The sequence below is a fragment of the Ranitomeya variabilis genome, chromosome 6, assembly GCF_051348905.1.
Source record: "Ranitomeya variabilis isolate aRanVar5 chromosome 6, aRanVar5.hap1, whole genome shotgun sequence".
In the NCBI taxonomy this organism is placed as follows: Eukaryota; Metazoa; Chordata; class Amphibia; order Anura; family Dendrobatidae; genus Ranitomeya; species Ranitomeya variabilis.
The window spans coordinates 11,656,226-11,673,858 of NC_135237.1; the positions used below are offsets into that span (position 1 = coordinate 11,656,226).

Below are 17,633 nucleotides of genomic sequence, written 5' to 3' on the forward strand. Positions count from 1 at the left end.
CAACCAAGTTACACACAGTTTGACCCTTTTGTCTATGTACATATAGATTTCATATGGACTTTACATAGGGTTCCATAGGGTTTTCTCTGTTTGGTTGCCATTAATATGTGTGACTAATCTTCTTCTGGCTTCAATTCTAACGATTGTTTCCTTTCCTTATAGAGCCGACTATACTGATGATGTTGCACCATTTGCCATCCTTTCTCCTTCTAAGATTCTCTCCACCGGATTACTCCACTCCCCCATTGTCCTTTAGAGCCACCACTGGACCGCCTTCTGCTTGGTCCACCTCCGGACCACCGCCTCTCCACAGTTTTTTCCTCAGTGCCCTAGGCATTCAAGGCACCTCCCACGACAGGATCCTCCCCCGGCATGTATACGTAGCGGCCTCACCTAGGTGGAACGCATACTGCTAATCTAGTGACACGCTCGGCCATACCACTTCCGGCGATGTCACTTCCGGTTTCACGGAGCGCTTTTTCGTTCGGCCGCCGACGCTTCCTGGGCACCGCCCCCTGCCTACTAGTACGCGCACTTTTCTCCACTCCCCCAGACCAGCGGGGGATACCGCGTCTGGACACGGGTACACATCAGCGTTATGAGATATACGGTCATTTCATCCACAGCCTTCTAGTTCACTGATCGTCGCGGACTGTTATCGCAACGCTCACATAGCACTGCGGTATACTAACTCTATGCCATTTACCTTTACTCCTAGTCCACCCCATATTGCCATAGTAACTGCGCAATCACAGGTATGCCGTTATACTCTTCCCACCATCCACCTGTGCACACCGACGTGAGCGGCCATTTTACTTTATCTTAGATGCAGACCACGGTGTGCCCACTGACATCTTTGTCACTAATACCAGAATTAGACTACGAGTACGGTACGTTTCTTATACGGTTTTCTTCCCCTTCTTTTTTTCCCCTGCTCTCATACTTACTTATGCCCCACACTTGTTTGGTCTCTCTCTGCTGGCCATTATATTATCCATGTCAGTCTTTCCAATATGACCATGTTGCACTATTGCTCACGGCGAACCTGATATTTTGCATTTTGTATATACTTTCATGTTTTTTCCTTTTTCTATTTATGTTGTGACGCAGTTTGTAGCGCCCCCACTGCCGCAGGGCCGAGGGGTACCCGGTACCGGGCCTCTGAGTCTCTGCTCTGGGGTTGTCACGGTGGCTAGGCCCCGGTCCGTGACCCTGCCGAAGGGCGCCCAGTATCTGATAGATGTGGTGGTGGTGCGGTGCAGTAAATAACGAGGACACCAGGTTGCAGTCTCTTTACCTCTTTACTGAAGATCTCTGGGTCCTCAGTCCGGAATACGGTTCACCAGGCTGCGCAAGTCCGGCCGGTCCAATGGCACCTCCAGAGTTCTCTTTGCAGGTGGAAATCTGTGCCTTCCCGCTAGCGCTATGTGTTGTGGTCCTCCCCTGCTGTGCTTACGGGATAGTACCCCACAACTGTTGTGTCTGTTTCTGATGTTCCCTCACAACCCATTCGGATAATGTTCTTCTCCTCCGTCCCTCCCTAATGTTCTGGTTGGGACGCACCCGTATGACGGGTAGGCTCGGAGCTCTTCCGGGACCCTAGAGTCGCCCCTCTCCTAGTGCGCCCCCCATGTCTTCATAGGTGATGTATGTGAGACAGCCCGCCTGAGACTGACTGTCCTGCCGTTGGTTTGAAGTATTGCTTGGAGCTAGATATATAAATACTTCCTCGGCGTTCCGGCCGCCGGTTGTGCGCCTCAGTAGGATGTTGCCTCGGTCTTACAGCACGACTCCTACTGGTATTTCTCCTCTTGTTTTGATCTCGTTTCTCACTCAGCACAATATATCTCGCTTCTAATCCTTTCTTAGGGCACCGCCGCTATGCTGAGCAGGCGCGGTCCCGTGACGTTCTTTCTTGTAGCCAGGCCTCTGTCAGGGTCCCAAACCTGACAGGGTCCCTACCGAATCTTTCCCCACAACACCCTCTGCCACAAGGTGTTGCCTGGTTCCAACCCAGTCAGCTTTCTGTCTAACTTCCGGCCTGACCCCCAGTTTACCCACAGTGGTGAGGAGTGGCCTAATAAATAGCACCCTTAGCTCCCCCTGGAGGCCCGACTGTGAAATGTATTGGTGTATGAGATACCTGGTCAGATGAACTCCTTCAGTGCCATCAGACGTACCATAGCTCCCCTTAGCGGCGGAGCCACAGTACTGCAACGACCAGGACTCTGGGGCGCTGCACTCCCCCCCGGTTAAATCCAGTACTCCGGGACTGGGAAGAAAACAACAATACAGGTTAGCAAAAAGACATACAATTTTTGTGAGTGCAATAACAGTAAGCATATTTAAACAGGCTTCCCTTTATGGGAGGTGAGGGCACTTGAACGTTACAAAACATGGTTAAATATTATAGCAACATGCTATAACTAACTTTCCTTTACCCAACCGGGTATTCTACTAAGTGCAAAATTGTTGAACAATAATTTAACATTGCCTTTAAGGATGTACACTCTAAATCCACTAAAGACCTTCTTATAACACATTATAAGGCAATTAACTTCATACTCCTTCTTTAAATCTGCAGGACCGCCTGTCCTAGATGCTCCAGACCTACTGCCTCTCCTTTCTTTACAGGACCGCCCCTTTCAGCCCGGGCCTACTGTCCTTCCACTACTATACACAGTATAGAACATAACACTTACTTTCAGTTTGTAATCACTGAGCCATCTCTACATGACTCCTAAGAGGACTCACTGATTAACCCCGTACGGGTTCACTTTCTGTCCTCATTTTTCTTTCAACATTATTGAACCTTTCTTACAATTAACTAGTTAGTTACATTTAACTCTTACATATCAGCATTATTACTTTCTTTTTTTTTTCAAGACATTATTGCCACCCAACTGTCTTAAGGCAATACGGTTCATCAGCGCAATACGTGGACATCCCCTTTAAGAGGGGATCAAGTCTCTATGAGGTAGCACATCTTCTCAAGCTACCAGTCCGTACTCGGCAAAGGCTCCGGTGCGGTATCTTCGCAAAGAGTCCTTCTTTAAGTAAAACCAGTAGGGGGCACCTTTAATAAGGTGCAAACTATTTACAAGCAGTTTGTATCATGCACTGTTCATGATTGCGGCAGTTCTTGATAACAAAGAAGAAAATAAGAAAATAGAAAATAACCAAAACCAATAGGGATCCCGGGTCAACAAAGGGATCCCTTTAAGAGTTAACCCTAGACGGGTTTAGCAGCAAAATCAGGAAACAGTTTAAAGAACTATGTACATTTTCAGAGTTCTAAGATCTTACTCTTTTGATGCCGAAGGTGGTTTCCTTCCGGGCCTCACCAGACCTACGGGTCGCGCTGCCGATCCAAGGAGCGGGTCCCGTCCCAGCAATGACAGGATCCCTCGCCGTGATGCTCTTCTCACCGATGGGCCGGCACGCCCCCAAGGTACGTGGTGGGTCCGGGTTCCCCGCTGCTCCGCAGGGACAGGTTCCATGGCCTTTTCAGCAGGAGGTTCCTCTTCGGATGTTTCGGCGGCGGCCTGGCGTGCGACGCACCGCTGGACGCCCCGAGCTATCCAGCCAGCTTCACCTGTTTCCCTCCTCCACCTAGTGTAGGTTACAGCGTCACCTGGCTCCAGGTCGCGAGCGAACCTTCCTCCGCAGGGCTCTACCTCCTCCCGGTCTACACGGACCTGTATCGGCTCCCCAATCTCCTGTATAACTCCCCTTCCGTGTCGGGAGTTAAAGGACACCACTACACCCCAGTGTGATGGCGGGGTTTCTTCCACACTGGTCAAATCAATCTGAGCTGCAGGCTGGGGCCGGCTCCGCCACGCCGTCATCAAGTGCCGCAGGTGTTCGGCCTCCGGCAAGATCCTCATGCCCTGTGTTTGCAGCGTACCTTCAGCCGCGGCCGGGTTGGGAGGAGCCGGTGACACCGGAGATAGACGGACCTCCGTGGGCTGGCCCAGCCGAGCGAGCACGCGGGCATCAGCCTCCAAGCGGCGTGCTATTTGTCAGGCCTCGGCTGCGGCCACACACTCCTCAGACATCTGCCAGTTGGGTCGACCCATCGGTGGTTCCGTGAGGGCCAGTCCCCGCAACGATGGCATCTCCGAGGCTGTGTCCGGTGATGCGGCTCCATGCCGAGTCAGGTCATCCCCACGCGGTGCTCCCGGCGTCGCCATCTTTATCTCCTCTCCAGTGTCTTCTTCCCGCGGTCTCTTTCGTGGGTGGCCCCGTCTCCATGGTCTCCACCCTCCAAACAGGATCAGGAGGCGGACCTCAGCTGTTGACGGACACGTCCTCAGGACACAGAAATATTTAGACTGGGCGGCCATTGTCGTCCGCGCTCTTCAGCCTGTCCACGCCTACTCCACGCCCCTCTTCTTCTCCTGCGCTCTCCTCAGCGCTGTAATGGCGGCGGATTTTGGCAGTAAATGGCGCAGCACAGTCTTTGCAATAAAGTACAGTCCAAGCACAGTAAATCACAGTTCCAAGGCACACATGACCTGATTCTTCAGGCTTAAGTAGATCCTGTTCGTGACGCCAAGTTGTAGCGCCCCCACTGCCGCAGGGCTGAGGGGTACCCGGTACTGGGCCTCTGAGTCTCTGCTCTGGGGTTGTCACGGTGGCTAGGCCCCGGTCCGTGACCCTGCCGAAGGGCGCCCAGTATCTGATAGATGTGGATGGTGGTGGTGGTGCGGTGCAGTAAATAACGAGGACACCAGGTTGCAGTCTCTTTACCTCTTTACTGAAGATCTCTGGGTCTTCAGTCTGGAATACGGTTCACCAGGCTACGCAAGTCCGGCCGGCCCAATGGCACCTCCAGAGTTCTCTTCACAGGTGGAAATCTGTGCCTTCCTGCTAGCGCTATGTGTTGTGGTCCTCCCCTGCTGTGCTTACGGGATAGTACCCCACAACTGTTGTGTCTGTTTCTGATGTTCCCTCACAACCCGTTCGGATGATGTTCTTCTCCTCCGTCCCTCCCTGATGTTCTGGTTAGGACGGCACCCGTATGACGAGTAGGCTCAGAGCTCTTCCGGGACCCTAGAGTCGCCCCTCTCCTAGTGCGCCCCCCATGTCTTCATAGGTGATGTATGTGAGACAGCCCGCCTGAGACTGACTGTCCTGCCGTTGGTTTGAAGTATTGCTTGGAGCTAGATATATAAATACTTCCTCGGCGTTCCGGCCGCCGGTTGTGCGCCTCAGTAGGATGTTGCCTCGGTCTTACAGCACGACCCCTACTGGTATTCTCCTTCTTGCTTTGATCTCATTTCTCATTCAGCACAATATATCTCGCTTCTAATCCTTTCTTAGGGCACCGCCGCTATGCTGAGCAGGCACGGTCCCGTGATGTTCTTTCTTGTAGCCAGGCCTCTGTCAGGGTCCCAAACCTGACAGGGACCCTACCGAATCTTTCCCCACAACACCCTCTGCCACAAGGTGTTGCCTGGTTCCAACCCAGTCAGCTTTCTAACTTCCTGCCTGACCCCCAGTTTTACCAGACTGTGAGGAGTGGCCTAATAAATAGCACCCTTAGCTCCCCCTGGAGGCCCGACTGTGAAATGTATTGGTGTCTGTGATACCTGGTCAGATGAACTCCTTCAGTGCCATCAGACGTACCATAGCCCCCCTTAGCGGCGGAGCCACAGTACTGCAATGACCAGGACTCTGGGGCGCTGCACAGTGACCCCTGTGGCAGCTAGGGGGCGCTGTGTGTGCACTTCAAGTTGCACTTGGAGGCATAGTTGTGATAAAACAGAGTCTGGCAGGATTATAAATGGCTGGTATGTGTGTCGCAGAGGAGGACACTCTGCGCTGTAAGTCTAAAGATATGTTGTGTTCTGGGACCCGTAGTCCCACAAGTAATTGTATAGTTCTAATGGGAGATTGGCAGGGCTAGTTATGTGAGATGGGCGGGACAGACTAGCCACACTCCCACCCAGGGGTGTGGTTGCAAGGTACATAATGTGACCAGGGTGTGGGTCACATGTTCCTGTGTATGTTTCTCTATGGTACCAGTGGTTGGACCTGAGTGGTGAAGGTCCTGGAAGTATGTGTTGGATTTCCTGGGAGTAGGAATCCTGAATAGCACCTGGTGGGACTTTGCTACTGTGGCCTGGGTATTGGACGGTCTCAGCTGGGGATGGACGTCCTGAATAGTACCCGGACTGGCCACCTGTGTGATCCTGGGTGTTGGGAGGTCCTGGGAGTAGGACCGGATCCCTGAATAGCCCGAGGTGAGGACCGGGATCTGCAGAGCCAGTGACAGCTACTGTGTGGGGAAGCTACAGTCCTTCGGTGGGTCTGGACTGACTAATGTGTGCCGGCCAGGCAAGTTGGTGATCCCTGTGAGGCAGCTTACCCGGAGGAGTGGACTGACAAGGAGTCAGCAGGTGGAGCTGGAGCTCCCGTCAGGTACTATACAGACTGTTGGTGCTTGTGATGTTCTATGAGCTGTGTGGTCTCCCACGGCAACTGAACGGAGTGAGGTTCGGCGTGTTTAGAGTCCGCGACCCAGTGTCATATGTGCTGTATGTGACTTGGGACATTGGTGAAGTGTACGGCGTACGGACACCCATGGTAACTGGGAAGTGAGAGGTCCAGCATGTTTAGTGTCCGTGAGTCAAAGCCGTAAATGAAGTATTTAAGATAAAGCTGCAAGATAATATCACCAGTTGGTGCCTGTTGTGTTCCGTGAAATGTATATAATGAACTGTGCAAAACCCGGTTTATGACACTTTAATAAACCGTATGGACTGTGTTTAAGCGAAAAATCGTGCCTGACTACGTCAATCCCGTGCCAAGCGAGTGTCCCCAATACACTCAGTAAGAGCAATCTTACAATATATATATATATATTTTTCACCTTTGTAGTAACTGATGAATGTCCCATCATAGGACTGAAACGTTTTGAGTACTACATTAAAATTAACACAAGCATTAAGTTGAGTGCCAGGTTCTTTCTTCTTAGTTTCACAAGGTGTGGGGACCTACCTTGGCACCACCAATAGTAGTGCACACGCCGTTACCTTTCACTCTCTCTGTAGTACTGGGGGGCTGGTGACCTCTCTATAGTACTGGGGGGCTGGTGACCTCTCTCTGTAGTACTGGGGGGCTGGTGGCCTCTCTCTGTAGTACTGGGGGGCTGGTGACCTCTCTCTGTAGTACTGGGGGGCTGGTGACCTCTCTCTGTAAAACTGGGGGGCTGGTGACCTCTCTCTATAGCACTGGGGGGCTGGTGACCTCTCTCTGTAGTAATGGGGCCCAGTAACCTCTGGTCGGGGATGGCTTCCATGTCACAGGGGATCCTTCTCTCCTAATTTCTCCCCTCCTGCACAGAGCTAACAATATCCCTCCCCACCCCCACCCCTGGGTCCCACCTGACAACTCCAGATAGCTGCACTCTTGCCCTCATCATCCTCAATGGCCGGCAGGAAACTCCATATGTCCCCAGTCCTGTGCAGCTGTCAGGAGTCAATCAAGAAGAGGAGCGTCCCCCCAATCTTCAGGAGGCTTCTCTGGAACAGTCAGTGTCGCTGTCTGCCGTCCTCCAGCACTAAGCAGACTCTCCAGGACCCCGCTGTCTGCCGTCCTCCAGCACTAAGCAGCCTCTCCAGGACCCCGCTGTCTGCCGTCCTCCAGCACTAAGCAGCCTCTCCAGGACCCCGCTGTCTGCCGTCCTCCAGCACTAAGCAGCCTCTCCAGGACCCCGCTGTCTGCCGTCCTCCAGCACTAAGCAGCCTCTCCAGGACCCCGCTGTATGCCGTCCTCCAGCACTAAGCAGCCTCTCCAGGACCCCGCTGTCTGCCGTCCTCCAGCACTAAGCAGCCTCTCCAGGACCCCGCTGTCTGCTGTCCTCCAGCACTAAGCAGCCTCTCCAGGACCCCGCTGTCTGCCGTCCTCCAGCACTAAGCAGCCTCTCCAGGACCCCGCTGTCTGCCGTCCTCCAGCACTAAGCAGCCTCTCCAGGACCCCGCTGTCTGCCGTCCTCCAGCACTAAGCAGCCTCTCTAGGACCCCGCTGTCTGCCGTCCTCCAGCACTAAGCAGCCTCTCCAGGACCCCGCTGTCTGCCGTCCTCCAGCACTAAGCAGCCTCTCCAGGACCTCGCTGTCTGCCGTCCTCCAGCACTAAGCAGCCTCTCCAGGACCCCGCTGTCTGCCGTCCTCCAGCACTAAGCAGCCTCTCCAGGACCCCGCTGTCTGCCGTCCTCCAGCACTAAGCAGCCTCTCCAGGACCCCGCTGTCTGCCGTCCTCCAGCACTAAGCAGCCTCTCCAGGACCCCGCTGTCTGCCGTCCTCCAGCACTAAGCAGCCTCTCCAGGACCTCGCTGTCTGCCGTCCTCCAGCACTAAGCAGCCTCTCCAGGACCCCGCTGTCTGCCGTCCTCCAGCACTAAGCAGCCTCTCCAGGACCCCGCTGTCTGCTGTCCTCCAGCACTAAGCAGCCTCTCCAGGACCTCGCTGTCTGCCATCCTCCAGCACTAAGCAGCCTCTCCAGGACCCCGCTGTCTGCTGTCCTCCAGCACTAAGCAGCCTCTCCAGGACCCCGCTGTCTGCCGTCCTCCAGCACTAAGCAGCCTCTCCAGGACCCCGCTGTCTGCCGTCCTCCAGCACTAAGCAGCCTCTCCAGGACCCCGCTGTCTGCCGTCCTCCAGCACTAAGCAGCCTCTCCAGGACCCCGCTGTCTGCCGTCCTCCAGCACTAAGCAGCCTCTCCAGGACCCCGCTGTCTGCCGTCCTCCAGCACTAAGCAGCCTCTCCAGGACCCCGCTGTCTGCCGTCCTCCAGCACTAAGCAGCCTCTCCAGGACCCCGCTGTCTGCCGTCCTCCAGCACTAAGCAGCCTCTCCAGGACCCCGCTGTCTGCCGTCCTCCAGCACTAAGCAGCCTCTCCAGGACCCCGCTGTCTGCCGTCCTCCAGCACTAAGCAGCCTCTCCAGGACCCCGCTGTCTGCCGTCCTCCAGCACTAAGCAGCCTCTCCAGGACCCCGCTGTCTGCCATCCAGGTAATTCCCGTCCTTCACCTCCAGAGATGTCGGCTCCTGGGATTGTAAGGGCTCATACCCATTTGCGAGAAAAAAAACGGTCTGTAATCTGGACCGAAAAAAAATGGGCGAGTGTCATGCCAGTACAATGCGAGTTTTCTCACAGAACCTCCGTGTGACATCCGTATACTGTATAATGCTTTTTTTTCTCTGCTACTATTTTTCTAAGATCATTTACAGTGTTCTATGCCACAGAATGGTAAAGTATCTGTAAAAAACGGACGGAATACGGATGGTCCATATGTCGTGTGATTTTTTTTTTCCTCCCAACCATTGACTTACATTGGGGAGTCTCGTCCGAGATACGCAGCATGCGGAGATGTTATTCTCCGTCCGATTTCAGCTGAGACAAAAATCGCAGATGAGATGTCACCCATTGAACAACATTGGTCCGAGTGCACGCCTCCGTTTTTCTCGCAAACGAGTATGAGCCCTTATATGTGAGAACGGCGGGGAGGACTTATTCACACTGTGGCCATTGAGCCCTGTCTCATTATGGTGCTGGGTCCTCTTATGTGTGGGGGAGGGGTCTCCAGAGGTCACTGAGCGGGTTGGGGGTCTATGGTGTCTGAGGAGATTAAAGAGACCAGTGGGAAAGGATTACTAGAATCCAGCAGTGCGGCAGTTCTAGGGTTAAGGTGGTGGATCTCTCCAGGCCCCATACATATATGTTCTGTACTGGGGGGGAGGGGAGAAGTGGTGGGAGAGAGTCTCTAGTGCCGCTTATCTCCGGAGATATCAGAGGAAGAAAGGAGATTATGGGGAGGAAAATCATCCCAGAAAATGTCCAATAGACCCCGACAAATGTCTCATGTCCCCTCCCCGGTATATGGGGGCGCCACATTGCGAGCAGCTTATAAATAACTGAGCCTGTCACTGCCAGAGCCCGTGTGTGTGTGTGTGTGAGTGTGAGTGTGAGTGTGAGTGTGAGTGTGAGTGTGAGTGTGTGTGTGTGTGTATAATATATATACTGTACATGTACGGACACACAGAGGATTTTGACCCATTAGTACAGTATATATACTTGCACATACAGTGACATATAAAGTTTGTGCACCCCTGGTCACATTACTGTTATTGTGAGTGAGATGATGTGTCGTAGGCCTGAAGTTACAGATCACACGTCTGCTTTGTATTTTAGGCAAAACTTATATAGTCAATTTTACATTGTAAAATGTACATAAACGAAAATGGGCCGATGTAAAAGTTTGAACACAAGGTGTGCTGTTCTAAACAGTCAGCGCAATGCTGGGCGGGCTGGAGTGGGCGCGCTGGGCCGGGCGGCAGGAAAGCCTAAGCAGCTGCACAGGGCCGCTGGAGGACCGGCAGTCCTGTAGTGCGCGGTCACATTATCCCGCCAGCCGCCCCGACATGCAGGCTGCAGCGGTATGTGATGGGAAGGACGCGCCGCCTGCGCCTGGGGCCGGAGCCATGGCCGGCTGCAGTAATGTGCAGGCAGCGGTGAGGGGGCAGCTCCGGGCACACAACTAAGAAGAGGAGCAGGAGGTGCGTTACTTCCATAGTGATCGCACGCAGCCTCCTCCTGTTCTGTGTGCAGATCTGTCTCCGATGTCCGATCAGCCAGGACCTGGAGGAGCGACAGCGCGCAGGACAAGATGAGAGCTAGCTGCCCTGTGTGCCCCCATCCAGCACACTTCAGGCAACCTCCCCAGTGCCCAGCTCTACTTTTGCTGTGCTAAGTACCAAGGGGGAGGGGCCTTTGACAAATTAAACATGGCAGGTTAGAGTATGTGGGGTTTTTCTGGGTATGCGCATTTTCCTATGTGTGTATGTGGTTTTTTTTTTCCTGTATGTGTGTGTTTTCCTATATGTGTGTGTCTGTGTCATTATACAGTGAGGCTGTGTGTGTGTCATTATACAGTGGGGCTGTGCGACTGTCATTATACAGTGGGGCTGTGTGTGTGTCATTATACAGTGGGGCTGTGTGTGTCATTATACAGTGGGGCTGTGTGTGTGTCATTATACAGTGGGGCTGTGTGTCATTATACAGTGGGGCTGTGTGTGTGTCATTATACAGTGGGGCTGTGTGTGTGTCATTATACAGTGGGGCTGTGTGTGTCATTATACAGTGGGGCTGTGTGTGTGTCATTATACAGTGGGGCTGTGTGTGTGTCATTATACAGTGGGGCTGTGCGTGTGTCATTATACAGTGGGGCTGTGCGACTGTCATTATACAGTGGGGCTGTCTGTGTGTCATTATACAGTGGGGCTGTGTGTGTGTCATTATACAGTGGGGCTGTGCGACTGTCATTATACAGTGGGGCTGTACGTGTGTCATTATACAGTGGGGCTGTGTGTGTCATTATACAGTGGAGCTGTGTGTGTGTCATTATACAGTGAGGCTGTGTGTGTGTCATTATACAGTGGGGCTGTGTGTGTGTCATTATACAGTGGGGCTGTGTGTGTGTCATTATACAGTGGGGCTGTGCGACTGTCATTATACAGTGGGGCTGTGTGTGTGTCATTATACAGTGGGGCTGTGTGTGTCATTATACAGTGAGGCTGTGTGTGTGTCATTATACAGTGGGGCTGTGCGACTGTCATTATACAGTGCGGCTGTGTGTGTCATTATACAGTGGGGCTGTGCGTGTGTCATTATACAGTGGAGCTGTGTGTGTCATTATACAGTGGGGCTGTGTGTGTGTCATTATACAGTGGGGCTGTGTGTGTCATTATACAGTGGGGCTGTGTGTGTGTCATTATACAGTGGGGCTGTGTGTGTCATTATACAGTGAGGCTGTGTGTGTGTCATTATACAGTGGGGCTGTGCGTGTGTCATTATACAGTGGAGCTGTGTGTGTCATTATACAGTGGGGCTGTGTGTGTGTCATTATACAGTGGGGCTGTGTGTGTCATTATACAGTGGGGCTGTGTGTGTGTCATTATACAGTGGGGCTGTGTGTGTCATTATACAGTGAGGCTGTGTGTGTGTCATTATACAGTGGGGCTGTGTGTGTGTCATTATACAGTGGGGCTGTGTGTGTGTCATTATACAGTGGGGCTGTGCGACTGTCATTATACAGTGGGGCTGTGTGTGTGTCATTATACAGTGGGGCTGTGTGTGTCATTATACAGTGAGGCTGTGTGTGTGTCATTATACAGTGGGGCTGTGCGACTGTCATTATACAGTGCGGCTGTGTGTGTCATTATACAGTGGGGCTGTGCGTGTGTCATTATACAGTGGGGCTGTGCGTGTGTCATTATACAGTGGGGCTGTGTGTGTGTCATTATACAGTGGGGCTGTGTGTGTGTCATTATACAGTGGGGCTGTGTGTGTCATTATACAGTGGGGCTGTGCGTGTCATTATACAGTGGGGCTGTGTGTGTGTCATTATACAGTGAGGCTGTGTGTGTGTCATTATACAGTGGGGCTGTGTGTGTGTCATTATACAGTGGGGCTGTGTGTGTGTCATTATACAGTGGGGCTGTGTGTGTCATTATACAGTGCGGCTGTGTGTGTCATTATACAGTGGGGCTGTGCGTGTGTCATTATACAGTGGGGCTGTGCGTGTGTCATTATACAGTGGGGCTGTGTGTGTGTCATTATACAGTGGGGCTGTGTGTGTGTCATTATACAGTGGGGCTGTGCGTGTCATTATACAGTGGGGCTGTGTGTGTGTCATTATACAGTGGGGCTGTGTGTGTGTCATTATACAGTGGGGCTGTGTGTGTGTCATTATACAGTGGGGCTGTGTGTGTGTCATTATACAGTGGGGCTGTGTGTGTCATTATACAGTGAGGCTGTGTGTGTGTCATTATACAGTGGGGCTGTGCGTGTGTCATTATACAGTGAGGCTGTGTGTGTCATTATACAGTGGGGCTGTGTGTGTGTCATTATACAGTGGGGCTGTGCGACTGTCATTATACAGTGGGGCTGTGTGTGTGTCATTATACAGTGGAGCTGTGCGTGTGTCATTATACAGTGGGGCTGTGCGTGTGTCATTATACAGTGAGGCTGTGTGTGTGTGTCATTATACAGTGGGGCTGTACGTGTGTCATTATACAGTGGGGCTGTACGTGTGTCATTATACAGTGGAGCTGTGTGTGTCATTATACAGTGAGGCTGTGTGTGTGTCATTATACAGTGGGGCTGTGCGTGTGTCATTATACAGTGGGGCTGTGTGTGTGTCATTATACAGTGGGGCTGTGCGTGTCATTATACAGTGGGGCTGTACGTGTGTCATTATACAGTGGGGCTGTGTGTGTGTCATTATACAGTGGGGCTGTGTGTGTGTCATTATACAGTGGGGCTGTGTGTGTGTCATTATACAGTGAGGCTGTGTGTGTCATTATACAGTGGGGCTGTGTGTGTCATTATACAGTGGGGCTGTGTGTCATTATACAGTGGGGCTGTGTGTGTGTCATTATACAGTGGGGCTGTGTGTGTCATTATACAGTGGGGCTGTGTGTCATTATACAGTGGGGCTGTGTGTGTGTCATTATACAGTGGGGCTGTGTGTGTGTCATTATACAGTGGAGCTGTGTGTGTCATTATACAGTGGGGCTGTGTGTGTGTCATTATACAGTGGGGCTGTGTGTGTGTCATTATACAGTGGGGCTGTACGTGTGTCATTATACAGTGGAGCTGTGTGTGTCATTATACAGTGAGGCTGTGTGTGTGTCATTATACAGTGGGGCTGTGCGTGTGTCATTATACAGTGGGGCTGTGTGTGTGTCATTATACAGTGGGGCTGTGCGTGTCATTATACAGTGGGGCTGTACGTGTGTCATTATACAGTGGGGCTGTGTGTGTGTCATTATACAGTGGGGCTGTGTGTGTGTCATTATACAGTGGGGCTGTGTGTGTGTCATTATACAGTGAGGCTGTGTGTGTCATTATACAGTGGGGCTGTGTGTGTCATTATACAGTGGGGCTGTGTGTCATTATACAGTGGGGCTGTGTGTGTGTCATTATACAGTGGGGCTGTGTGTGTCATTATACAGTGGGGCTGTGTGTCATTATACAGTGGGGCTGTGTGTGTGTCATTATACAGTGGGGCTGTGTGTGTGTCATTATACAGTGGAGCTGTGTGTGTCATTATACAGTGGGGCTGTGTGTGTGTCATTATACAGTGGGGCTGTGTGTGTGTCATTATACAGTGGGGCTGTGTGTGTGTCATTATACAGTGGGGCTGTGTGTGTGTCATTATACAGTGGGGCTGTGTGTGTCATTATACAGTGGGGCTGTGTGTGTCATTATACAGTGGGGCTGTGCGTGTCATTATACAGTGGGGCTGTGCGTGTGTCATTATACAGTGGGGCTGTGCGTGTCATTATACAGTGGGGCTGTGCGTGTCATTATACAGTGGGGCTGTGCGTGTCATTATACAGTGGGGCTGTGCGTGTCATTATACAGTGGGGCTGTGTGTGTCATTGTACAGTGGGGCTGTGTGTGTGTGTGTCATTATACAGTGGGGCTGTGCGTGTCATTATACAGTGGGGCTGTGCGTGTCATTATACAGTGGGGCTGTGCGTGTCATTATACAGTGGGGCTGTGCGTGTCATTATACAGTGGGGCTGTGCGTGTCATTATACAGTGGGGCTGTACGTGTCATTATACAGTGGGGCTGTGTGTGTCATTATACAGTGGGGCTGTGCGTGTCATTATACAGTGGGGCTGTGCGTGTGTCATTATACAGTGGGGCTGTGCGTGTCATTATACAGTGGGGCTGTGCGTGTCATTATACAGTGGGGCTGTGCGTGTCATTATACAGTGGGGCTGTGCGTGTCATTATACAGTGGGGCTGTGTGTGTCATTGTACAGTGGGGCTGTGTGTGTGTGTGTCATTATACAGTGGGGCTGTGCGTGTCATTATACAGTGGGGCTGTGCGTGTCATTATACAGTGGGGCTGTGCGTGTCATTATACAGTGGGGCTGTGCGTGTCATTATACAGTGGGGCTGTGCGTGTCATTATACAGTGGGGCTGTGCGTGTCATTATACAGTGGGGCTGTGTGTGTGTCATTATACAGTGGGGCTGTGCGTGTCATTATACAGTGGGGCTGTGTGTGTGTCATTATACAGTGGGGCTGTGTGCGTGTCATTATACAGTGGGGCTGTGCGTGTCATTATACAGTGGGGCTGTGTGTGTCATTGTACAGTGGGGCTGTGTGTGTGTGTCATTATACAGTGGGGCTGTGCGTGTCATTATACAGTGGGGCTGTGCGTGTCATTATACAGTGGGGCTGTGCGTGTCATTATACAGTGGGGCTGTGCGTGTCATTATACAGTGGGGCTGTGCGTGTCATTATACAGTGGGGCTGTGTGTCATACAGTGGGGCTGTGCGAGTGTCATTATACAGTGGGGCTGTGCGTGTCATTATACAGTGGGGCTGTGTGTCATTATACAGTGGGGCTGTGCGTGTCATTATACAGTGGGGCTGTGCGAGTGTCATTATACAGTGGGGCTGTGTGTGTGTCAGTCATTGGTGCATTCACTCTGTGTCATTATATGTGACTGCAGACTTGTGAAACGGGAAATGGTGATGCTAACAGTAAAGCTGGTAAGTCTTGCTATAGCCGCTTGAGGTCTAAAACAGAAAATGCTCCCCCTAGTGGTAAATATATATATTTGTACAAAAATATAATATTTTTCTTATAGAAATGTTTACAAGAAGTGCAAACATTACATTAATACATTTTAATTACTATTTTAAGCTTAATTTCACAAAAAAAACAACTACAAGAAAACTGGTGGCACCTTCCCTTTAAGATCCGACAACCCCTTTAAGGATGGGCCCCTACTAATGGACCTCTGCTGTGTGCTTGCCCCCCAGGCTAAAATTTGCCAAGCAGCCCCTGGCATGGGATAAGTGCAATTATTATCAAATTGCCAAAGCCAAAAAAATCCCTAACTAAAGACAATGGCAATGTAACTTTCATTTACACTATTAAGAGGAATACAGAATGAAATCTGGTGAAGGTCTGTGTGGTGTCCACAAGTAGAGGATCGTAGCCATCTCCATCAGTCACATCATCTGTAGCCGGCATTATATTCCCGTCATCTCCATCAGTCACATCATCTGTAGCCGGCATTATATTCCCGTCATCTCCATCAGTCACATCATCTGTAGCCGGCATTATATTCCCATCATCTCCATCAGTCACATCATCTGTAGCCGGCATTATATTCCCGCCATCTCCATCAGTCACATCATCTGTAGCCGACATTATATTCCCGTCATCTCCGTCAGTCACATCATCTGTAGCCGACATTATATTCCCGTCATCTCCATCAGTCACATCATCTGTAGCCGGCATTATATTCCCGTCATCTCCATCAGTCACATCATCTGTAGCCGGCATTATATTCCCCTCATCTCCATCAGTCACATCATCTGTAGTCGGCATTATATTCCCATCATCTCCATCAGTCACATCATCTGTAGCCGGCATTATATTCCCGCCATCTCCATCAGTCACATCATCTGTAGCCGACATTATATTCCCGTCATCTCCGTCAGTCACATCATCTGTAGCCGACATTATATTCCCGTCATCTCCATCAGTCACATCATCTGTAGCCGGCATTATATTCCCGTCATCTCCATCAGTCACATCATCTGTAGCCGGCATTATATTCCCGTCATCTCCATCAGTCACATCATCTGTAGCCGGCATTATATTCCCGTCATCTCCATCAGTCACATCATCTGTAGCCGGCATTATATTCCCGTCATCTCCGTCAGTCACATCATCTGTAGCCGGCATTATATTCCCGTCATCTCCATCAGTCACATCATCTGTAGCCGGCATTATATTCCCGTCATCTCTATCAGTCACATCATCTGTATGTAGCCTGCATTATATTCCCGTCATCTCTATCAGTCACATCATCTGTAGCCGGCATTATATTCCTGTCATCTCCATCAGTCACATCATCTGTAGCCTGCATTATATTCCCGTCATCTCCATCAGTCACATCATCTGTTGCTGGCATTATATTCCCGTCATCTCCATCAGTCACATCATCTGTAGCCTGCATTATATTCCCGTCATCTCCATCAGTCACATCATCTGTAGCCGGCATTATATTCCCGTCATCTCCATCAGTCACATCATCTGTAGCTGGCATTATATTCCCATCATCTCCATCAGTCACATCATCTGTAGCTGGCATTATATTCCCGTCATCTCCATCAGTCACATCATCTGTAGCCAGCATTATATTCCCGTCATCTCCATCAGTCACATCATCTGTAGCCAGCATTATATTCCCGTCATCTCCATCAGTCACATCATCTGTAGCCTGCATTATATTCCCGTCATCTCTATCAGGGTTGCCACTAGGAATTTCAGGGCCCCATACTGTCAAAATTTTTAGGCCCCCTTGATGCTCCATCCCAGCTCCTTCTCCACCCGTCACACCTTCCACAGTCCCACCGACCTCTCTTGGAAAAACTCCACTTCTGCACCACATCCTCACCAATCAGATATTAACAGTTCCCATCACCAGTTCCCATCACCAGGTCACATGCATAGCCAGCAGCTTTTGTTTTAGCCAGTCAGGAGTGGAAAAATCCAGAGGAGAAGTATAATAGAAACACATCACTACTTCTG

General features: G+C 51.2%; 1 protein-coding gene across 2 annotated transcripts in view; it reads left to right on the forward strand.

The window, feature by feature from the left end:
* The first annotated feature begins 501 nt into the window (after positions 1–501).
* Positions 502–17,633, forward strand: part of LOC143781303 (uncharacterized) — a 174,452-nt gene continuing 157,320 nt past the window's right edge. The window contains exon 1 of one of the 2 annotated variants that reach the window (XM_077267844.1): positions 502–890. In XM_077267844.1, the coding sequence (XP_077123959.1) occupies positions 827–890 (64 nt within the window). In that variant the 5' untranslated portion in view covers positions 502–826. The remainder of the gene's footprint in view (positions 891–17,633) is intronic. The other variant, XM_077267845.1, reaches the window with a different exon arrangement.